Source organism: Mugil cephalus, chromosome 13, assembly GCF_022458985.1.
Source record: "Mugil cephalus isolate CIBA_MC_2020 chromosome 13, CIBA_Mcephalus_1.1, whole genome shotgun sequence".
NCBI lineage: Eukaryota > Metazoa > Chordata > Actinopteri > Mugiliformes > Mugilidae > Mugil > Mugil cephalus.
Window position 1 is genome coordinate 24958198 of NC_061782.1, and position 24716 is coordinate 24982913.

Here is a 24716-nt window from a genome sequence, read left to right on the forward strand (position 1 = left end):
TCCAGTGATGATGTGTGTGTCTTGCAGCTGTGGCCACCTTTACCATTTACAGTGCCTGCAGCAAAAGGACTGTGGGCTGGGCTCTGCTACAGAGGCTAATCAGCGATGGAGGTGCTACAAGTGTTCTTCTAGCCATGGAGGAAGGGGGAGGCCTTTCTCAGAAGCGAAAAGAGGTCGTGTCATGTCACTGGCACAGGTATGGTATGAACACTCACAAAAAAGCTACATCACTGGGACATCTTGGGACTATTTGTGTTGTTATTGATGATGTATAAATCACATTGAATTGAATTATTCTTAAAATAGTGAAGTAAAGCCAGCAACATTTCCATTTGTTATGCATGACAGCAGTTATAAGCCGAACATTTGTCTCCATTCTGACACAACCATCCCCTCCTCTCTGTGCTTCAGACTCATGTTACATCGGCACATCATGACATGGGAGCAGTGGCTCACAGGAAGAAGGTAAGGTTTTAGTGTTATTATTGCAGATGGGATGCTCTCTGTTTAGAGACTATTTGTTTGTTTGCAGAAAGAAAACTGATAATTGATAATAATTCATTGCATCACATATAAAGTCTGTGGGTATGCTAATATATCTATGCTATATCAAATCAAAGCTTAAACTTCATGGTTGGACTACATCATGTGTGGTTCTTTGTTGTGACCCAGGTGTTTGTTGAAACAACGTTGGACCTTCAGCAGGAACAGTCCTGGGATCAGATACGGTGTTTATACCGAGGACCATCAAGGGTATTATACTAAATATATCACCTTTCAATCTAAAAAAAGGTTTCAGTCTCGTCTAATCCTCTGTAGAATTTAAGACATAGTGTGTGTGTTAATAATACTTTGTACAATATGTTTTGACCTATTGGCCTTGCCTATTGGGAGATACTTACCAGTTGTCTTGCAAGCACAATTTGACCTTTCAGACTCACTCAAGTTCTTCCACTTGTCCATTTTCCCTTATTCTAACATTGATGCTTTGAGCACAAATCGTTCCCTTGCTGTCATATATATCACACTGACACATAACTAGTGATCAGTGTTATTGTTTTCATCTGTTAGTGGTCATAATGTGAGTTTATGTGCAGTGTTGATTAAGGTGTTTGTGCCCCTCAGAATTTACTACATTTCTGCATAAAAATGACTCAAAACTAGTTTTCAGTATCTGGTGTGACCCCGTTGTGCATCAGTAACAGTAGCTGAACGTCTTCAGTAACTTCTGATCAGTGTCTACAGCAGCTTGGAGAAATTTTAGTCCATTCCCCAGAACACAACCAGTTCAGTTCTGAGATGTTGGTGGGTTTCCTCAGATGAGCTGCTTGTTTCAGATCCTCCCACAACATTTCTATTGGATTAAGGTCCAAACTTAACTGTTCTTTTGTAGAACGACTTGTGTTCTTTGGTTCGTTGTTGTACTGCATGACCCAGTCAGATGTCCTGACATTTTCTTTTAGAATTTGGTGGTATCATTCAGAATTCATTGGTCCATCAACAAGTCCAAACAAAGACATTACTGTCAAATCTGAAGATGTTTTGAGTTGTTTTTATTCATAAATGTAGAAACGTTGGAGGAGAGAAATCTGTTGAAGCAGGACTGTGTATATTTTATGATAATATAATATTATCTAATGAATGATAGACTTTCAACAGTTAGCAGTGGGTTGTCAGCCGTACACATACTGTTTGTATGTTGCACACCATACATCATTACTAGACAGCCTATAAAAACAGGTTTCTTACTTTCTGTTCCTCTACATAATTCTCGTTAGTTATTTCAGTGTTTGTGACCTTCTTTAATTGTTCTGTTTTCATCTCTCTCTCTGTTTCAGTTGTCCATGCTTTCAGAACTGTCCCACTCCCGTTCCAGTGAGAAGACAGGGTTTCTAATATCCGTCCAACCAGAAAAAGAAAGTTTCCAGCTCAAACTATCTCCTCCACCCCTATTGGAAGAATAGCACAGTAACTGGCCGAGGATATTATTTCCCATCACTTGTTCAGACTAAGGTCATGTGCGATAAAGACACAAGATGTTTTCTTCCCCTAATTAACCATCTTCAAGCATTGTGTGAAATGTTGATGTACCCTGTGATGTTTATGTACAGCAAATGTTAAATATAGATACTACATACAGTAATTCTACTTTTAGTGCATCAGTTGATCATGGACTACAGCTGGCTGAACCATCATAACAAAGCTACGAGCGAACTGCAACAAATGTTAGAACATGTCCTTTGTAGAGGGAACTCACACTGGATGTTTGTTTATACACATGAACTGTCTCTCTGTTGTCTTTTAAATAATTAGATTTTTTTTTTTATCCCTCACTGCCTTACTGTCATTTTTAAAAGTCTATCTTTTTGGATTGGGGCATCAAGGTAAGAAGAGAGGCAGATGAAGTGATGCCCCCATCATGCCTAGTGTCTACTGTACCAGCCTGTGGGAGCAGTGGTATGATCTGGCGTTGCTGCAGTTGCTCAGGTCTAGATTCAGCAACATTATGTCCAAAGAATGAGGTCAGCTGACTACCTGAATGTACTGAATGACCAGGTTATTCCATCATTTTTTTCATTTCTTGATGGAGTGGGTATATTCCAGGATGACAATGCCAGAACTCACTGGGCTCAATAATGAAGTGGTTCAGGGATCATCAGAGATCATTTGGACACATGGATTGTCCACCACAGAGTGTGGACCTGAACCCCATTGAGAATCTTTGAGATGAGCAGTAGAAGACTTTGTGCAGTGGTCAGACTCTCCAATCATCAATATCATCATCTTGTGACATTGCAGAATCAAAGCTAAATATTAGAGAGCGAGACCTGTTTTTTTCTTTTGGTAGTGTATAATGATCAATTCATGAGTGACTAGCTGAAGTCATTGATGGATTTATCTGTAGTCACTGCAGGACTCTGTTAACAAACTGATTGGGTTGGGTCGACAGCATTAAGCATCTGGGCAGCTGCCATATCCAGATTATATCCACAGGCTTGTTTTTGCTGGTGTTTGCTATAATAAACAAAATGAAAACAGTTTGTGAGGATAACTTTAAGGATACACTCATTGAATAGAGCATGCATGTGTAGTGTCCAGTAAAGACTGAATGCAACTATTGAGAAAAATCTGTTCGAAGATAACAGATACTCGTTTGTGGGATTCTAAGGTGCTTGTAGCATCTTCCTAAAATGAAAAGCATTGAAGCATTGAATGGAGGATGTTCATACTCAGGCTCATGACTACAGCTGCTGGAAGGGAGAGGGATCGCGTCCCTTAGTAAACTTTCCCCTCAGCAGGGGGCGCCAGCACACCACCAGGCACTGATGACATTTCTCAGAGGACATCTACTGCATCCGGCCTCTTTTTCTCCTCCACTCTCATTTTCTTGGTTGTGTTGCACTGCTCAAACCTCTCTGTGTCTTTTCCTTTTTTCGTTCTCTAGTGTGTGTGAGAAGATGCATCATGGGGGACAGATAATGATGTGAGACTTTGCGTGTATATAATTTTGGAGAGAAAACACTACTTAAATGTGATTGAAGAGTCCTGTGAACAAATTAAAACTTTTCTTCCGTAAAACATCTGCCAACAGTTAAAGCTGTGTATCAACCTCTCCTTTAATCTCCATTTGATTCAAGTCCAAAACAAATGTTATTAATTTGAACCCATACTAACTGTTTAACTGCTACGCCCTCATGGTTATTGACCACACGAAATTTATTCCTAAAATTAAATGTTTGACAGAAGCTTGGTTAGATTTCCCCTGATTTTATTTCATAGGTGACCTAATAGAACAGAATAATTAAACACCATAAATCATGTTTTTCAAAAGATTCCCACTCATTATTTTAATTCTTTTTAAAGCACACTGTCACAATTTCTGTAAAGACCTTTGTAAATAAATCCCCTTATTTGTTACAAAGCCTGGTCTGTATGTTTCCTTTGATACATAGACTGCTGAAGTACCCCCAGTGTCACTACATCTACAAAAAAATAAAATGTTTTCAGATCCAATTCTTGCGTGGCCTGACTGATCCTCAGCAACACATCTCTGGGAGCTATCACAGTACTTTCATGGGTTGCCTGTGGTGTTGTTGACTGGTTCATCAGGTTAGGATATGACAGGCATACACAACACCAGTTATCACCATTTTATTACTGTATCACAAACAAAACGTTAAAAAAAGAGAGTGAGAATGTGATGGCAACTACTCAGTGAGTAAACCAGGATGTTCTTTGGTAACAGGGTTTGCAGTCAATCTGTAGAAAATGAAATTTGGCATTAAAAAAACATACAGCCAAATCGTAGAGGGGGAAATCTAAGAAGATGAGGAGGTTCTAGTAACAAGACAGCAAAGAGGAGCAAAGGTATGGTGGGGGTGGGGGTTGGATACTGACAAGAACAGAAATAGAATGACATGAGGTGTCCATGTTACAAATAATGCTTGACAGCATATCTGCCTCTTGTTTGTCATTTTATGGAGATTTTACTGAAAAAGTCTGTAAATCTGTCAGCATGACTGTTCCATGGTCAGTCCTTAGAAGTCTTTGTCCCAGCCAGACAGCTCGTCAGGAGGCTCCTCTGTTTCCGGTGGGAATATGTCAAAGTGACTGTGATCCAATGGCCCGTTCAGCTGCAGAAATAACAAGAAGAACATTAGTCATGGCTCATATTTAAAATCAAATGTTTGGGTACGCCTAGATAAACCACATATTGCATTTATTTATACACGATAAATAAATGATATAAATATTATAGCTTATATACTGACAATAGCGACAGTAATTGTCAAGATACTTCAGCACTAAGTCATCAGTAGCAAGAAATGCTCCCATGTTAACAAGAACACACCTTGAGCCCATCTGCTTGAGGTCGGCCATGAATGAATGCCAGGTCCACAAGTTTCCAACGTGTATCTGTTAAGGTAATTGGTGGGTTGTAGTGTGGTAGTACGTCTGTGTCTTAAAGCCATGGCTAAGCTTCTCAAACAACAGTTAAAAACTTTCGTAGTTTCTTTTCACTATGATGTGGACAGGGGCCCAGGAGATGCAGTTTGGACTGGAGGATTGTGGTCATGTCAGCAGTCACTTGCAGCCACAGTTGGATTGTTCTTGCCAGTCTATTTATTCAAGGGCCAACCTGGATGTGTACAGTTCTCTGGTTGTCCCAAAAACTATTTTTTCTATTGGACTTTCATTCAAAGTGACCCAAATTACTATATAAATATAATTTGACTGTACACATCTAAAGACTGACAGTTTGTCAGCTTGGTCAAAGTTGTTGATCAGCATGGCAATATTTTTTTTTACAAAGGCTCACAAAGCACATAACCACAATCCAATAAGCTTGTAAATTCCATTAAACAGAGATGTTTTGTGGGGCAGTCTTTGTGTTTAGAAACAATAATTCTCTCACCTGTCTCTTAAGAGGAGACAGCAGCTTTCGACATCTCAAACCCTCCCAGTTGAAGCCCTGGAACCACCTATAGACCAAAGAAAAGTTCACAGTTACAATATATGAGTCCAGTTTACTGTTCAACCTCCAAAGACATCACTGTTGCGTGAAGAGTTTCAGAACAACTACAGGAACACCAAATGAGCCCTACTTCCCCTACAACCTCTGAGCAAATACTAATGTAACATCAGCATGTTGCTCTCTGGTTGCTCAACCTATCAACAACAGCCAATCATCAATGGCTACCAGGATTTGGAGTATTGGTGCTATTTGATGCTGAACAGCATACACCAATCAGCCACAGTATTCAAACCACTGAGGAGAAATCAATAACACTGACCATCTTATGACATACATGCAATACAATGGGTGATGCAGTCTGACACAGACACATACACAGAAACGATTTAGGAACAACTCAAAAAACATGAAGAACAGCGCAAGGTGTTGACCTGGCCTCCACCATGAACACCACCACCACCTACACATTGACAGTAGATAATAATGTATAAATATAAAAAACAACAAAACATATTCAGTCCTATCTAGCATGTTAACAGCATGCTTAGCTGTCCTCCTCAGTCAATACGTGCTACAATGAGATGTGGATTATAAACTTACTTGTGTTTCTTGATGTCAATGATGCCATTCTTTTTGTTTCCCAGTCTCTCCACTGGGTTTATCCTAAGAGGAAAACACCACCATGACTCACATGATTCATTTTGTCTATATGGCAAAAATGACAATGAATTTGACAAATGTGAATGTGACCGTTCTCTCTAGATCTTGTTCTTGATCTTGTACTACATGGTACTACGTTGCCTGCTACACACTACCACCTAAAGAATGATACACTGATGATCTGTGTGTATGACTGTATGCATGATCTCATATGATGTGCAGTATATGACTGTACCCACATCTGATATGCTGGGATGTGATTCACCATACTTGCAGAGTTTCCTGATGATGTCGTCTGGACGCTTGCCTATTTTCTTGGGAAAATCCACCTTCTCAATGCCATGGAGGACCATGGTGTAAATCTTTATAGGGTCTGAGCCAGCAAAAGGTGGGCTGTAAGGAGAATAAATGGGTTCTGCTGGGTAGCATTAGACAAGGATTTTTCTTGGGTATCCTCTTTGGGCCATTTACGCCTGCCTCCACAATTTAGACTAAACTTGACTAACTCTGTTCTGTTCACCTCGCTATCAGAAAGAAAGTGGAAAGTATAATTATATACTTTCTTTCTGATAGCGAGGTGAACAGAACAGCTTTAAAGACAGTTTTATACTTCTAGGTCCTAAAATGCTGCAATGCAGAGACTGCTGACTATGTGGGTGCACATCTGGAGAAAAAAGCATTATAAAGACAAAGTAAACAGCATAATCTGGATTGGTTTACCTTTATTACATCTGGAAATAAGAGCCTATGCTCGGTCTACATTTTGAACCATGGACTTTGCAGTTTTAAGGGGCTGGTTTCTTCTATTAATCAGTGGAGTTAACAGTTTAATAGTAAAAAACTGAATTATTAAAATCTTTGTCTTTCACTTACTGTACATGGATACATACATAATTCAACCATGCCCCTGTTGACCAACTGATGTGCTCAGCTCATATGCTTACTTTCTCTGGGTTCTGTAATCTGCCTCCACTGAACTCCCATGATGGTGTTTTCACTTCTCACAGTAGACTTACTTGCCAGTAAGAAGTTCAAATATGAGTATTCCCAAGGACCAACAATCAGCTCCAAAATCATGGCCTTTGTTCATGATGACCTCCGGGGCCACGTACTCTGGAGTCCCACAAAAGGTCCAGGTCTTTTTGCCTCGGCCAATCTTTTTAGCAAAGCCAAAGTCTGCCTAGGAAAATACACACGATGTACACATGGAATGCACGGTACTCTTTAAAAAGATGTCAAACAAGGATTTTGAAGATTAGTGTCTCACCAGTTTGACATAACCTTCTGCATCCAGTAGAAGATTTTCAGGTTTCAGGTCTCTGTAGACAATGCCTATACTGTGGAGATAATCAAAGGCCTCCAAGACACATCCGGTACAGAACCTGGCAGTGGATTCATCAAAATAACTCCTGGTAGGTTACAAAATGATCCCTCAATTAATGTTAATTAAGACAGTGTATCCTCTAAATGAACATAGTGCAGACAGATGGAAAGAGTCAGGAAAGTAATTTTCTTTTTGATATTCAATCTGGGCTTATTAGATGCGTTGCTCCCTGTCCCTGGAAAAAAAATAATAATTTAGCAAGTGCCTCATGGCTTTCTGTCACATTTGAGGTATATAATCTTCTGATGATGTAAATCGTGAGAGGTGACCAATCTACGTCTCCTTAATACATGAAACAAACTGAACTGAGCTATTTCTATCATGTCATGGTTTCCCTTTAACTGAAAGGTCTTTTAACAGGTGCCACGGGGCCCTCTGTCCCTAAACGCTGGCCTGACCCTAAGACTTTGTGTGTGTTGCAGCACACTACATGCGGGCCCGCGGATGTTCTTCTTCTCTGCCGCCATCCAAGCTTTGAGCTTGGCTCACAAAAGTGGACCTGTCCAGCCTGCCTTATAGGGTCTAGGGTCTATGCATACTTAGGGTCTATGCAGTCCCTATAAAAACTGTGGAATCCCTTGAAAGGAAGATCAGTGGCTTCCTTTGGAAGTGACTGAGCCTCACCAGGGATGTCCTATATGGGGCCACAAACACCCTGCAGCTACCCTTCAGTGGGTTCACCAAAGAATTCAAGGTAGCACGCATGAGAGAAGTGCTACAGTTTAGATATTCCAGGGATTGCAAGGTGTCATCACCTGGGATATAAGTGGGGACAAGAAGGAAATGGAAGGTAGAGAAGGCAGTGGAGGACATTCTATGTCCATAGTCCATAGAAGTTAGTTGTAGGGACTTGGCAGGATGCTCACTTTGCAAAGTACTTCATCATTTGGGCATTACAGGGGCAACCAAGAAGAGGGTCATCCACACCATCACTGAAGCTGCAGAGAAAGCCACGTGGTGGCTGTGGATCAAGAGGTGTGATCTGTGGGTTGTTACTGAGACGCAAGCCCTGATCAAACCCAGCAGGGGGAGGGTGTCTGTTGCAAGAACTAAAACACCTGTGACCCCAGCAAACAACACTGATGATGTGTGCCAGTGCATCCAGATGTGTCTTAGAGACAACTATATTATATGCTGTGTCAGTGTACTGCAGCAACTAGAAACTCATGGGATTATTTGTCATAATTCAAAACTGTATAAGGGTTTTGAAGCTGAAATTAGAGTTTATACTGTCAGTATGCCAGTCATGCAACATGGGCAATCGGGATTGATCAATGTCTTAAGCGTCAATTGGTCTGCCTCCATATAAAAAAGTATTTTTTATAGTCATCTCCAAAAGAACAATGCAAAAATAGAGTGAATGTTCATGTGTCAAAATTTTAAATTTACACACTTATGAGCAGCAGTTGTCAAATCACCATTTACCAGTTTCAAACATGAAAAACAACACATGATGATCAATCCCATAGAAAATGGAAACCTCAGAGGCCAGTGGAACATTGCTCTTAGTCTGTAGCTCTTTAAGTATCACTTTCTCGATGCTTTCTTTTTTTGCTTTAAAAGGAATTTAGCAAAATAACCTACACTCACATGTCCCGCAGTACAGTCCACAGCTCTCCACCAAGACAAACCTCCAGCAGCAGGTAGACAAACTTATTGTCCCGAAATGTTCGGAATAACCTGAAATACATGCACAGCCAACTCAGCCAGTACTCCGCATACCGAAGTAGTAAGAAAAAACATATATATTGTAACACAGTATCTAGAATATACATAAAACTGTAAAAATGTGGTATTAGTGAAGCACAGGGGGCATTGAAGATCACATTTTGGGTGAACTTTTCTTTTTGAATGACAGTCAACAGATTGCGTACACAGGGCCCTTGTTCTTTAAAGTCAAAGTCAAGATAAATCTTAGTGTAGTGGCAGGACCTGGATCAGCAGCATTCTGAACAGGGTCCTTAGCAACTCCATTCAGAAACCAACATACTTACCAGCCTAGTTTTATTTTTAACTCAAGGAATGCCTTGAGAGATGCATTGGCTTACGTTCCTCTGCTGAACATCTAAAAGATGTTGTTTTTTTTTTTTTTTATGATATTTTAAATCCAACCAAATATCTCTTCGCATTCTTGAGGTATGATATGGTGTGAGGCTCACACCTGATGATAAACGCTGAGTTTGTTTGCTGGAGGATGTTTTTCTCTGAATAGATGTGCTCCTGTTGTCTGGTGTCCACAATGTGCTTCTTCTTAATGCATTTCAAGGCAAACGTGGCATCCCCATCCTTCAACTTTACCTGAGAAACAGCAGAAAGAAGTGTTGAATATATAACAGGTCAACACTGGCAACCAGCAGTGGTACTTTCCATGAGAAGTGTTTGAGAAGTGATGTCTGATATGATACAGCTGACCCTCTGCTCACTTAGCAACCAGACAATGTGCGTTTCTTTGCACAAGCCTGTGTTTGCTTAAGGCCAGTTCTGCCCAGCCTTCTCCAAGTCACCTACTGGTGTTTTTAGTGAAATAACTGGGGGATAACTGGACAACCTACTCTACTTACTGAGCCACAGCTGCTTAGTAGGTAGGGAGCTACTATAATCACTTGTCAGTAGCAGCTAATTGTACACGGTGTATAGCAAGCTACTATAATAGCGTGTACGTTGCTGTATTTTCAGAACCCACCCTACAGCACATTGTATTTTAATGGCTGGGACCTGAGGGTTGAGTGGGATCACGGAAGGCCAGTCGTGACAGCAGACGAGACTGATTGTTTACATAGATCTAAAATCTCAGGGGTTCAGAGGAGGGTCAAGAGAAACAATTCCTAGACCTAAATGGTACTTTGTTGGAGTAATAACTGACCACAGACTGTATAAAAATGGAAGATGGAACAGTTCCACAAAAGTGAAACCAAAGCAAGTAGAGCCCCCCCCCGGTATCTGGCTGTAGTATAGGTCATAAATTCCACCTCCTCCACGATAGTAGATGGGACTTGGGCCAAACTAAAACACTAAAATACTGTAGAATTAGGGCTATCGTGCATTGATTCATCTTATTAAAAATATTAACTCAATTAACCCATCTGCAGTGCAAAATGACTCTTGAGCATCTCTGGCAACGCATTTCAGACAGTTTGTCCAAGTAGAGTTATGGTCACACATGCAAAAACAGGCAGTTGATCCAGTGGCGACAGACCCATTGTTCCATCTTGTTATTTTTTGTTCTCAAATTTCCCATGGAGAGGTCTAACGTGCCGTTTTCGTGCGTCTTCCGCCTTTATCAGTTGGTTGTGCTGCCTCTCCCTACCAGATTCTGCTGATGAGTTAATTGCGTTCAAATTTTTAATCAGATTAATCATGAGGATGGATTAATCCATGTTAAACGTGTTAATTTTGACAGCCTTACGTATAATTTTTTTCCGAAAGTGGTTTCTGTCCATTTAGGTCGCTAATGCTGATGCATATTGTCCATTATTTAGATGAAACAGGACGTGACATCACGATGACTGCAAGTTGCCATGCCAACCACTCCGTAATAGTAAGAAACAATAAAGCACAGTTATAACAATAACTGTGATACAGCTATTATAAATGTAATAGGTTCACACTGCTTCAGGTTTTAAACCACAAATGACCCTTGTGTATAGACTAGTCTGGTTCTCTGAAGGGTTTGAGACAGTGAGGAATATTGTATAGCCTGTGAAAGCTGTACAGTGTAGTCTGTGGCTCATTTATTTATTGCCAGATTTACTGGGGTTAATAACGGAGTGGAGTATCCCACTTTTTGGAGTTTGAGCCTTTTCTACGGACTTCAAGTCTACTAATGTATCTAATTATTCTGAACGTCTATGTCAAAGTGCTTCATTAGGGATCAAGTACATCGTTACTGCAATATCCCCATTTAAACCATTTGCAACTGATCAATTAGTGTGTCCATACTACATCTTTATTTGCTTTCATCTGAAGGATCCTATGCTATAGCTATGAGGATTTGTGGGTCATATTAATGGACTTTTTCCACCCGTGCCTCACCTTATCACATCTTGAATCAAATTATAATTATATAACTAATATAACTATTTGTCAAAATCATAGAAACACGTGGTATTGGTATAACACCATAGAATCAAATAGTACGATGAACCACAGCCTCCAAAATGAGAACATAGTTATCTCAGTTATTGTAATGCTTGATACCATAACCTTCATAAACTTAGATTTGTGCCGGGCTGTTATATTATTATGCATTTATTTTCATTGAATTAGTCTAGTGTGTGTAATCTTTGGTATAATAAAATGTATCTCCATTATTTCCAATAATCACTCACCAGCTCCACACGTCCAAATCCTCCCATGCCCAGTGTAGCTATGACCTCGAGGTCCTGGAAAGGCTTGTGTGCAGGCACGAGAGCAATCCTCTCTCTCAGCCTCTTCAGCTCCTGGGCCTCTGCAGAGTCAGTCTGAGGTGAATGGGGCCTGAGAGGTGATTAACACAAGGCATCTGTTATGTTCTGACCCTTGTTTCTAGGCCTGCACTAACTCATCATTCTGCTCACTCACAGGGCATTTCTCCTCTCATCACTCCTGGAGAGTTCTTCCACATATTCCTTCAGGTAAGCCTGAAGTTCCTCATAGGTCCCCACCATTTGGTTGAAATTGCTGGAGAGAAGGGAAAGAGGGGAAAGAAATGACCAATTTCAACTGTTTTTATCAATTTTATTGAAAGTCTCGCTAACCATAATAGTCTCATGGTCAAATTTGTATGTCATTCAAAAAGTTCTTTAACTGAATGAAGTGCAATGTCAAATGATATAAATGTGTTCATGCCATGATGTATCCAGACACAGTGCAGTCATATGCATTAACTGAAAGTGTTAATGGTTGCTAAGATTTATTTATTATATAGTTAACAGCTACAATGACAACTCCAACTATTTAAATGGCACTCATTATTAATGAGTGATTTACTTTTTTCTTTTGAGGAGATCATTTGTAATAGGTGTTTTTTTGTTTGTTTGTTTTTTTGTTGTTTTTTTAGTGGAAGGATGAAGCAAAACTCTACTGACCCTTACGGTCTTTAATGTCACCAAGGAGGATAATTATGATCAGATTACTAACTAGGACCTCTCACTATAACTCTGAAATCTGAGTTCACTTATCTTGAGATGGATGCCAGAACAGCTGATGAGAGTTTCGTTAATGTTTACTCTGAGTTAAGAGTGCGTGTCACGAATAACAAAAGACCTTATCATTAGAGGGGGACAAGCAGTATCCACCATGGCAACAGGTCTGTGAATGGCATGGAGTATTGATTATGAGTTAAATTCTTGTTCATTGTATGTTAACAGCAGATGAAGCTGTTTGATTTGTGTTGAGAATGAGAAACCTGTCAAAAAAGATGCTAGGTAGTTTTGATGTGATAATTGTGGAATCCACACAATACATTTGTTTAGTTGTAACCTGATAGGAATATAGCACAGGTAGCAAAGATAAATTAAAAAAATAAAAATAAAACAATAATATATATATATCAAACAGACATTGGACTTACAGACTAATATGTTTAACTTCTGGAAATGAATACAATTTTAGATAACTATTTTAGAAATAAATCTTGGTAAAACATTCCCTCTAAAACATATTCAGATACTTACTCTCTGTCCACCACCAGGCAGTGTGTGTCATTCTCGCTGCAGACTATGTTGGCTGAGCGAACATCCTCACTGTAGAAACAAATATATTAAACAACAGAAATAAAATCACACCCACAGTACACTGCTATTACTGTTCTGTCTACTGTATTATGATACCTGTAAATTATTTTTTTTACTATATTTTTTACTGTATTTTATTATTTTTCAATGTATGTGTAGGTGCTGTCAGTGAAACATAATTAATGATTAATTCTACTGCGTGTAACACCTGGTGTATAGCTTAAAATCAAATAAAAAAAAGACTGTTTGATTGGCCTGGAGCATAATCATTTCCCATCACTCCAGTGGAGTGACTCCAGGCCAAGTTTCTACCAAAATTTTTAGTTTTGCTTCTACCTGATCAGAGCTTTCTCTCCAAAGTAGTTGCCAACTCCCAAGGTCTTGATCTTCTGAGGTTCAGCAAAGTCTTCTGTGCTCTGAGTGACTATGACCTACACATAGACAACATTATAATGAAGTACAGCATGTATTGTTCACTTTAATTATGGAATTTAAAAAATCGCCTTTTCAATTGGTCATTTTAGACTAGTTGTCTTGAATAATAGTGCCCCTATTTAAGACTAGTTTGAAACTAGTAGGCATGTGAACCTTTCAAGTTTGAGTATAGATGAGATTAAGGCTCAGTGTATGTGTGTTCTTGCATCAGTTCTGCTTTGTGTACACCACACATTTGGGCAGAATACCATAATAATAATAATATACAACAGCTGGTGCATGGTAGATGAGGTTCTCTAACAGCAGCTTTAATTAACCCCAAGCCCTAGTCTAGTATATTCTTTTTAATGTCAGGTTTTATCCCAAGGGTTCTAGGAGCTTGAGGCAGCTTGTATTTTTTTTTTTTATTTTGGATAAAATAAAATTGAACTGAATTGAGAATTAATTTCTGAATGCTGGGTTTTGTACTGCTTCTAAGTGTTAACATTCACTGTATAGGGCAAAAATATATGAACAAGTGTATGTGACATGGTATCAGCTGCTGCCCAAATATAAGAACTATAGCTGCTAGCTTTGCTAGCTCCAGTTTATTCCTTCTCACTCTGAATCAATAAGTCATTTATTTCAGAGGGAGGCTTCTGGCTGTTAAGAGGGTATGTTATTCTAGACTGGACAAATATCTCACCTCTCCCTTTGAGATAATAAAGAAAGTGTTCCCTTCTTCACCCTCTCGAATAATATACTCCCCCTTTTCAAAATACTCCTGGAAAGACAAATACTTGGTTAGTCACGTATGCATTTGTATATATAGTTTCATAAAGCATCTGGTTAGAAGAAGCTATTCTACTGTTATCTCTGTGACCAAGACAAACACGCAGGATTGGCAGCAGGTGCACAACATCCAACTTATGACAGCAAACCTGTGCTACGGTTCATACAGAAAACATACATAACTGGGATTATATATTGGATTAACAGGATTAACAGCAAAAAAAAGAGAAGTGGGAAATACTCACCACCTCAAGACAATCAACGATCTTGGACAGTTTTTCCTCTGGCAGTTCTTGGAGCAGAGACACACTTGTAAAGAAGCAAAGACAAATGCACCACAAATATTGATACATTTGGTCCTTTACAAGCATTTATGACTCTGGAACTGGTAAAATATGTACTAATTTGTTGCAGTTATTTATCAAGAATGATAAAACTTGGGGTAAATACTGTATACTGTACATGCATATACAGTTATATATATTTGTACAAAAACAATTCAAAAATTGTGATGTGTTACAGTGGTACAGTGAATAAAGGCTTAATGTGCCGACTCTGATACTGGAAAATGGGTTTAGGAATTACAACCTTTTTCTATACACAGATATACTGTATACTTGGATATTCCATTATTACTCTTCAGCAGGTCTAAAGTTGTGACAAAGTGCGGCATTTGGATCTGGAAACATGTGTTCAATGGACCTTACAGTGCAAGTGAACTGAGACATTGTTAAACTGCAAAACAGATTGCAGGAAGTTGAGTAGTGGTCACAATAACAATATGGTGATTTTTTTGGTGGATGTACACTTTAAACCCTATTTATTATATTGTAGTATATTGTGTATGCTCAAATAATGTTTGATAAAGAGCAAGAATAAATATAGGCCAGTGTCTAAACATCTATAGACATAACTGCATTTAAGGACATATTGTATATATTTACATAATGATGCTGCCACTAGCATTGTTTTCTTATATGTGATGTTGCCTTATACAGAACAGTATTGTTAAAGAAACATTCTTAAACATATTTTCTCATGAGTATTTTTGTACCTGCGCAGAAAACTGAAGTACTCCTTGTGTCTAGCCTGTGTGGTCTGCATCATGATAGTCTGGAAGGTGTGGCGGTCCAATGCCCAGATATGAGACTGGGACACAGCTGGATGAGAGTGGAATAATAAATCACTCATTACTTTGTCATTGTGAAGGACCCATAAGGGTCCTGAGTAAATGAGCATTTAATGATGCTCTGTAAAACATCCATCTGTCCATTTGGTTCTGCTTATCCGTAGGGAAGCCACTCTGAGGTTTCCATACTGGACTCCCTCCTCATGCCTGCACCTTGAGATTCTGTCCCTGCAAACCAACAAGCAAACACAGCCCTAGTGGAGTCCAGTACATACCTGAAACATGCTTGGCTTGATACGGACACAGCTCTCACTTTGATTTTATAAGAACCAGATAAGAAGATGACTCATAACAACAGCCCCCTGACATTGTACCCCTCACAAAATTCCCAAGGGAACACAGTCATAGGCGCTCTCCAAGTTCACAGAACACATGTAGACTGGATTGTCAAAGTCCCATGATCCCCTAAACAGCACTATGTGGGTAAAGAGTTACTTCATTGTTCCACAGCCAGGACGGAATCCACATTGCTCCCTGTCCCTGTCATCTGCTGTTCTGAAGGTACTGTCTCAGGCTTTTAAATAGGCTGCTGGGAGGCATCATAACTACCATGTCTACCTCCACCACTTCCTCACAGTCCTCAGACTGTACTTTATTTTTTGAGGACATGGTGGCAGAGTTCAGGAGATCATCGTAGTGGTGGCTGGTGGTGAAATTTGGTGGGCAGGCTAACAAATGCATAATACTGAATAGTTACCACAGCAGCAAAAGAAACAGGTACTTTTTTATTCCACTACATCAGTGGTTCTCAACCGATCTGGCTTCAGGACCCACCATCACCCCTTAATGACATGACCCACATGTAAGAAAATTTTCAGCTTCTCAAAATGATTGAGGGCAATGACTGAATTATCCCTCAGTTTGTGTTTTCACGCAAAATACATGTAATAAATAATACTGAGAAACATAAAAATATATGAACGGGTGTATGTGACGTGGAGCCAGCTGCTGAGAATTCTCACCTACTGGATGTACAGTATGACAACCAACAGTCGACTGTGGGGGGAAAAAATCACGTTCTGTCCTGACCAGGACTTCAACCCCAACCTCCCCAATACAACTGAAGCCAGCGTCACTAATGACTGTACCATCTGATCTAACTTTCTAGATAAATGTTACAAATCCACGATTCATTTTTGGGTCCATGCCTCATCTCCTCTAGAAGGCAGTCAGGGAGAACAGCTACACTTGCACTTAGCCAGTCCATTCTTTCAAACCAAGACACACAAATCTTGCGATTTTATCGTTTATCCCTTTGAGTTATTTTGAACATCGTTTGGCCGATGTAAATGGTCTTGCTTTTATATAGTGCTTTTCTACCTATTGGTACTCGAAGCGCTTTTTCACAGACACACACACTGGGAGCAACTGGGGGTTCAGTGTCTTGCTCAAGGACGCTTCAGCATATGGCACATTCTGGGGATCAAACTGCTAACACTTCGGTTTGTGGACAACCCGCTCTACCTACTGAGCCACAGCTGCCGCCGATGTGGCATGGAGTATCTTAACTTCCGATTTTTCCTCCAAAGACATTGAGGAAAATGGATTAGAGATCAAGTAATCCACCTCGTTCATGCTAACGCTGCCATAGCTGAACTTCTTCTCCCTCCTCCCACTCTGACACCAGCAGCACTTTTGATCAATGACCAGCAGCCTGAGGGCTGACTGGATTTAGCCCAAATGATCAGTGAATGAAGAGGACGTGACATGACACTTGTCAAACACTTAAAAGGATTAAATGAATGGAAGTGGACCAAGGGGCGCTGGGGCTGTGATAAATCAGACCATTTAGAGATATGTTTTTTTTTTTTACTTTTTGCTACCCTTGGTTTCACCAAAACTTAAAACAATCTGTTCTAAGTTATTTAAAAAATGATTTAGAATAAAATCTCTTATTTTTTTGTGTTAGCTTGGTAGAGCCCTGGTAGCCCATCGCAGTCTATCGTGGGGCTAACATGTAGACAAACAACCAAGGCCCGAGCTGGACTCAAACCAGTACTTTTGCGCTTTCCGCTGTGCTGCCTAAAATCTATTGTCGTCTTCGCAAATATGTCACAAGCTTGAAGGTATCACCACAATCATGCAGTATATGAATGGGCAGTTTTAGTGTGTGAACATTCCTCTGCTAATGTGTCATACAATCAGCAGGCACACTGTAAGACCAGTAACAGTCTACTAAAGAAAATGGGTTGTAAGTTAAGATGATAAACTTTTAGAAAACAGAAAAATAGTTAAGGGTGGGTGGGATCAGACAGAGAGTGCAACATACACCAATCAGCCACAACATTAAAACCACTGACAGGAGGAGTAAATGACATTGACCATCTGGTGACAACGTTCTGTTGGGAAACTTTTGGACCTGGGATTCATGTAGATGTTACTTAGACATGAACTACCCACCTAGACCAGACCAGACATCCCCATCCCATAGCGATGACACTCCTTGATGGCAGAAGCCATCTCCAGCAGGATGCAGCCTGACACAGACACACACAAGAAATTGGGCAACCTAAATTCACTATATCCCAAACTGACCAACCGGTCTGTGGGATGCACTTGAAAAAGCCTGATCCACAGAGGTCCGTCCCCTTTTCCTTTCTTTGAGACCATGACAACTCAACTGTAAGAACTACGTACAGTAGTACACAGTACCAGGTTAAATGAAACATTTAAACCAGGCTTGGATTTTCTGGAAGATCCATCTCTGACAGGTGACTATGTTGCAGTCTCAACCCCATGCCACCACATAGATTCATGTCTGCATCATACACACCCAGGAATATCTTCCATGTTCCACTTCTATACAGGATATGCTCAGGTGGTGGCTCTGGCCTGAAAATAACCTCTAGCATCTAGTCGGATTGCTAGATCACGAGAGCACTAAACTCACTATGGAGGAAACTGTGGAGGTCTAGAGGCTGCGACCTTGGTCTAAACGTCCCATACATCGGAGCAGTTGTGCCCTTATCTACACCCTCAGCTCCAGCAGCATCAGCACACAGCCCAGTGGAGACGTTAATATGAGCGCTCTGTATCCTCAGTCCAGGAGGTGGGCTGAGATTAGGCATTTGGACCTGGTATACACTGCTCTTGAGGTGTAAATGTGTCAAGCCACTTCTTTAGCTTTGGGGTAAGGGAGTAAGTATTTCTTCTTCTCTACACATATTCCCTGGCTCTACACATGTTCTATAAATTAGTAAGTGTGAAGTGTGAGTGTAATTGATTTATTTTCCTTGTTGCCATATGTACACATGATTATGTCTAAAAGTGATGTAATCAAAAGGTGAGAAATACAGTATTAAGAACCATGATTGGTCTAGTGTTGTTCTGAGGGAAATGCTGCTGTCACTCACCTTTAACTGTGGCTGTTCTCTTGCAGTTGTACAGTATGGCCAGTTCTCCAAATGCTGTTCCAGGGCACATCTCCCCCAGCAACTTTCCATTCTGAATGACCTGCAGTAGGCCCTCTGAGAGGGAAAAAAAAAAAAAAAAAAAATTAATTGTACATTTTTTTTGTTTATCGTGCAATCTATGGAAGAACATAGGCATCACAAGAGACGTAAGACTCTTCTAATTTGCTATATGTTGGCCTTTAATCTTTCTATCCATTCGTACATTCACAGCCCTGATGTCCTTCTGCTCAGTCAGGTTCTCCAGCAGATCCTGTTCATTGGTACATGCTGATTTTTTACCTCAGCTGGAGCATTTCTCTGTAAATTTCTGGTGATTCCATGTCAAGCTCCTTTTGGATGTTGGGACTTACACAACTACCTTGAGATATAACAGTATACCAGTCTTATATCACTGACCTATTTTCTTTTTAGTTTAAATACCAAAAGTGCAAGTCTTCCGGTCCTTGAAAGACACAAACATACTCACACAGAGGCTGGCTAGTGCTTCTGGAAAGGTTAAAAGGTTTTGGGTTTTGTTTCAAGTGATGTTTTTATTTTAGTTCAGTAATTCTACAGTAGTTACAGTGTATGAACAGAAGTCTTGTGTATGTATGATTAAGTGTAATGTATCTAAGTGATGGAATTTAAAAAAAAAAAAAAAAAAAAGATGCAGTCAGATGAATTGCTGGTGTTGACTTCCACAGTAATAAAAGACTCTCTCCACTGTGGTAAGCTTTACATTTCTAAATAATATTTTCCATTCCATAGCAATTGGTATAATAATCCTCTTGGTTTACTGGTCATGGTTTTCTTTTTTTGTAATAGTCAAAGGCCTTGAGGTCCCATCAGAGCTATACACATTTTGACATTCTGAGCTGACCTGCCAGTACATAAAGGTAATTTCCATCCTCCCCCTCCTGGATGACCAGCTGTCCCTCGGTGTAAACCTTCTCATACATACACTCCACCATTTCCCTCATGTGCTGAGGCTCCAGCTTCTTTAGAAAGTCATTGTTCATGATGGCATTGTTGATAAACTTCCTGGTACTTGGACAAAGAGAAGCAAAAGCAAACGTGTTAAGACATTTTATTCAGCTTGTTGATATATTTTTTTCTTTCTTTTTATTTACTTATGGTACTTTTGTACTAATTTATGTGTGAAATATAGAACACCATCTGACCCAAAAATTAATGTGTGTTGTATCAAAAAAAAAAAAAAAATCCACATTTCACCAGTTTGTCCTCATGTTTGTATCATGTTTGCATCATGCTATACAGTATGTGCACCCACCCACTTTAACTAGACCGGATGGGTTCACCTCATTTCAGATGTGTTATCCTCAAGGTTTCATCATGTTAATGGAGAATTTTTCCTTACCACAATTGCCTTAGTGCTGCTCATTTGTCTGTCAATGTCATAGTTTCAATAAATTTAAATCCATGCAATTATGCATACAAGTGGAAAAAGTAAGTTATACATTTGATAAAATAATTTCGATTACAGTCCAGCATGTTTGTCTAATATTCAGAATATGTCAAGAATTTACTTTTCAAGCCATAAACCAGCTGTCAACCCCATGGTGATTACATCCATCCTTCCATTTTTGTAAATGGAAAGTACATACTCATCCAGTAACCCCCTTCGTATATCCTACTACGTGTGTATGGCAGTGTCTTCATCTATAGAAAGAAGAACCTATGAACGCTGCAATTTACAAACAAGAATATTTCTATTTTAGTACTAAAGCATTGTATGCATATAGCTTGGTAATTCCAATAGAACCTTGTAAATATGGCTGCTGGGTTCAAGTCACTGCATTTTCAATTAATTCAGCAGATTCCCTTAAGCGGGTTTGTGTGCGACCATGATTAACACATCACAGAGATGAAGCACTTGTCTATTCAGTGAAAAGGAGCATGATTGGGTCGAAGAGTACTGGGTAAGCATAGGTTGTGTAATTGAAGCCCATAATGACCCAGTCCCTCCATTTAGATCCTGTGGTCTTTTGTTTCTCCCCATATCTTTCTATTATCCTGCCATGCTAATAAAGCCTTTCAGATGTGGGGGGTAATACAAAAAGCTTGCCAGAGCTCTCACCTCCTCCTGCCAATAATATTCTGTTTGTGTTGATCACAGCTGATCAGAGACTTTGAATGACAATAGAATAGTCAGTCTTGAGGTACTAAAGAACTGGTTGATTTCTTCTGATGTAATAGTTGTAATAGGCATATCATCCTGATGGTTTAATGTTATTACAAGGTGGATATGTTGAAAGATATTACATAAAGCAATGATATAATCCAAGTTGTCATAGACACTAATATTAAAAAGACAAAAAACATAACATGTCAGAAAGAGATGAAGGGAGGAGTTAAATAGAAAGTACTAACCAGCACCAAGCGTGATGTTGTCTTGTGTTATACACACATATATAATATTAGAAACTGCCTTGACAGGTACATTACCTACAGCATCTTTAAAGTCTGTAGAGTCTGTAGATGTTGTGTGAGTTCACTTACTGTGAATTTTTGCGGCTGGCCTTTGCGATTGAGGTTTCTGATGCTTTGAATCCGCTACAGAAGTTCTCAGAGGTGGGCTCTGCAGACACGCCTTCTTTGGCTTTGAGCCGGCGGTGGACCTCCACAGCTACCCTGTGGAAGCGACTCGGACCCTGGTTGATGGCACTGAAGTGACGGCACCTGTGGCACCGCAGGGCCGGCGGGGAGAGGCCCAGGGCGTTGTTGTAGCCAATGGCATCCTGGAGCTTGTCGATCTGTGAGATCTTGGCCTCCAGTTCCTTCTGCAGATGCTGCAGCTGAACCTCCTGGGCTCTTAACTCATGGTCCCGGCGTGCTAGCTCTGCCTCTAAGTGGATTATCTGCAATCTGATGGACAGAAAACCTGACTATTGCACTCAAACTCATTTAGTACGCTTAATACATTTAATACTACATTTTCCGGCGATCTGAGCATCTACCAGCTTATTCAACACTGCCAGGGTATTTGTGAAATCCTCTGGCTTCCCAAGATGGAAAATTGTCCTGGAAAAGTTCCTTAGGCTCTTTGTAGCTGCAGGTTGGAGGCGGCTGAGTTATCCTCACTCCTCTCAGTGCTGCTATGTGGACATTCACAATGCATTTGTTTTATGTGCAACACATCATCACTGTCATGCCAAACAGGGACTTTCAACAATGGCCCCTTATAATCTTCCGCCTAAATTAGAAACACAATTTGAACGCGTCTTCATTCAGGTGGCACTGTTGTCCAGCTGTGACATATGCAGTTTTGCATACTGTATGTATTTAGTAAACTGCAAGGTAGTATTTAGCATACTACATTGTTTCTCTATCTGACACACACGTGCGCGTACACACACACACACACACACACACACACACACATGCACATACATATATTCATAAGGTGTGATTCTAACCTGACGATATCTGTGTCCAGGGCGGGAGGGTCTGTGTGGATGGAGGCCAGGCAGCTGTTCCCCTCAGCCCGTGGGGCTTTAATCGAACCGTTGCCCATGGCCAGGCACTGGCTGCCCACCATATGAAAGAACCTCTGGTCAAACTCTCAACTAGACTGCCTGAGGGGAGGCTCTAGGGTCAGGCAAGGTGCTTTTCTAAAACCTATTGCAGGAATAAAAAATGAAAGCGCTTTACAAATCTATCAGTTAGGATTCTTGATATATATAAAGGGAACGTGTCAAATAGCTCCTGCCTGTATTGCCTCTCACACAAATACCTGCTACTTTCACAGTGCTCCTATCTACCAAATGTGACACAGTATAGCATGTATAATCAAAATGTTAAAAACACACAACAAAATAAACACTTGCATCTGCACTAGCTATCAGTTAGCTTGAAATTTTTCCAATTAGGCACTCGATGAACAGACACACGGTACATTTTCCATTATTTACTCACAGAATGGCTGAGGAATGAGTCAAAGACAGATCCCAAGGTTCCATAACTATACACAGCTGCTTCATGACGCCTTCAGACTCAGCTATGTCTCATTTAGCTTCTGTTTACAAGCAAAAAGCTGCTTATCTGTGCTGGGAGGGAGGGAGGGATCTCACAACAAATTGATATTCCTATCAATTGCAGGTGTCTGGGAGCCCCTGGTGGCCATACGGGATGTGGACAAAAAATAAAGAGAGAAACTACATAAAAATCTAACCACTTTAGTTCCTATGCCACAACCCTAACTGACCTGCAGTGTGGAGTGTGTATTTAGTTTTATTGTTTCGTTTGTTTGTATCTGTCCTCACTGTTAAAAAGTCTTCCTTATATTGACTTTGAGTTGTTCACTGTGGCTTTCCTGTTTGTGTTCTCCTTTCCCCTGCTACACCATGACATTCAAGACCTTCATTACCCTCAGAGCACATGGAACAGATTTTAGTATTCAGTTCATTCTGTTGTTTGACCCTTCTGTACAAAGATGGGTTACAGTGTTGAATGCATTTCTATACTGTGTAAAGAAACCCTTCACATAAAGAGCAACCTAAATTCCAGTTTGAAGTTGAATTGAGGTTAGATGTGAACAAACCCACGCAATTTATTTTTTTTGTGTTGTTGTTTTTTAATAGTTATTCCGGGTCAGTGATGATTTACAAATTACTTCAACATGTAGTTAGCACAGAAATGTAATAGATTTCTTTTGAATTTGCAGAAATAAAATCCAAAATAGGTTTCACAATGTAGGAAAAATATTCCACAAGTGTAAATAGTGCTTCATACAGGCTTAAATGACAGCATGCAAATTATGTATAATGCCCACGCATCCATTCTCAGAAGTACAGAATTTCAAACCAAACAAATGATACATCAAGAAGTCTACTTGACAAAAAAAAGTTAATTGGACTTGCACACATTATTTTTTATACCTCATCTTATCAAGATTACTTTCCAAACTTAACTTCAAACAGTGTGACCTCAAGAAACGGTTGCTGAACTTGTGTTCAGTAACATGTGACTACGTTCACTTCACTCTGTGAAGCATGAGTACACCGCCCACGTCAAAGAAATGAACGCATTCAGTCTAAATTCAGTGTTGCCAGATGCAGCTGATGGTTTCCAGCCCACAAGCTGTTCAAAAAACACCATAAAGCAGACAAAACTGCCAGAATATGATACTGATATTATGTTTAGTACTTTAAGCCAGATTGCTCGTACTAATGTATCCTGTATCATAAAAAAAAAAGTAATCAATCATACAGCAACCAACCACCACAGCCACTACTCCCACGCACACACACACACACACACACACACACACACATGCACACACACGCACACAGTGTTTTGGGAAGAGTAAACACTTCGGTTTTATTTCAAATCAGCATTAAAAAAATAATTAGAAAAACTGCCAAAAAGATCCCAGACCTGCCCAGATTCTACTTTTACCGGCAAAATAAACTTCAAAACAGCTCAACTGGGCGTGAAACCACCTAATCTGGCAACACTGTCCGAGTTACTCTGCCTCAACACGTCGCAGTGATTCACCTGTGGGATGTCCATTTGTGAAATGTTCATTTATAATGAAATTACTGGCTTATGCCCATGCTAAAAATATAGAAACTATACAGTGTATATAGTGTTGTGTAGTGTATTTTTATTTCTAGCCATGTCCTCAGTGTCACCATGGAGGACTTATCTTATCTTATCTTATCTTATCTTATCT

The 24716-nt window shown here is 39.9% G+C and overlaps 2 protein-coding genes across 4 annotated transcripts in view; one reads left to right on the forward strand and one right to left on the reverse strand.

Annotated features, from left to right (window-relative positions):
• vps8 (VPS8 subunit of CORVET complex) overlaps nucleotides 1-2333 on the forward strand; it is a 43967-nt gene extending 41634 nt beyond the window's left edge. For all 3 annotated transcript variants that reach the window (XM_047602921.1, XM_047602923.1, XM_047602922.1), the window contains 4 exons: nucleotides 28-196; nucleotides 412-465; nucleotides 673-753; nucleotides 1839-2333. In XM_047602921.1, coding sequence (XP_047458877.1) covers nucleotides 28-196; nucleotides 412-465; nucleotides 673-753; nucleotides 1839-1964 — 430 coding nt within the window. In that variant the 3' untranslated portion in view covers nucleotides 1965-2333. The remainder of the gene's footprint in view (nucleotides 1-27; nucleotides 197-411; nucleotides 466-672; nucleotides 754-1838) is intronic.
• Nucleotides 2334-4137: 1804 nt separating this feature from the next.
• Nucleotides 4138-23092, reverse strand: LOC125018728 (cGMP-dependent protein kinase 2). The gene is made up of 20 exons (XM_047602924.1): nucleotides 22958-23092; nucleotides 22459-22660; nucleotides 21542-21907; nucleotides 19902-20068; nucleotides 18983-19096; nucleotides 15495-15600; nucleotides 14686-14749; nucleotides 14355-14432; nucleotides 13571-13665; nucleotides 13175-13243; nucleotides 12081-12179; nucleotides 11849-11996; nucleotides 9682-9818; nucleotides 9111-9200; nucleotides 7404-7545; nucleotides 7153-7316; nucleotides 6407-6529; nucleotides 6077-6139; nucleotides 5417-5483; nucleotides 4138-4634 (listed from the first exon to the last, which is right to left on the reverse strand). Exons 2-20 carry the CDS (start codon nucleotides 22578-22580, stop codon nucleotides 4539-4541), a joined length of 2310 nt encoding a protein of 769 aa, XP_047458880.1. The 5' UTR covers nucleotides 22581-22660; nucleotides 22958-23092; the 3' UTR covers nucleotides 4138-4538.
• Nucleotides 23093-24716: the final 1624 nt, after the last annotated feature.

Bases quoted from the DNA above. Each gene is read 5' to 3' on its own strand.
- LOC125018728 (XM_047602924.1), bottom strand. From the start codon at position 22,580: ATGGTGGGCAGCCAGTGCCTGGCCATGGGCAACGGTTCGATTAAAGCC. The intron at 14,433-14,685 runs GTGAGTATTTCC...TTGTCTTTCCAG, and splicing joins TCGTTGATTGTCTTGAGGTG to GAGTATTTTGAAAAGGGGGA. The intron at 4,635-5,416 runs GTGAGAGAATTA...TTATTTCTGCAG, and splicing joins TGTCTCCTCTTAAGAGACAG to CTGAACGGGCCATTGGATCA.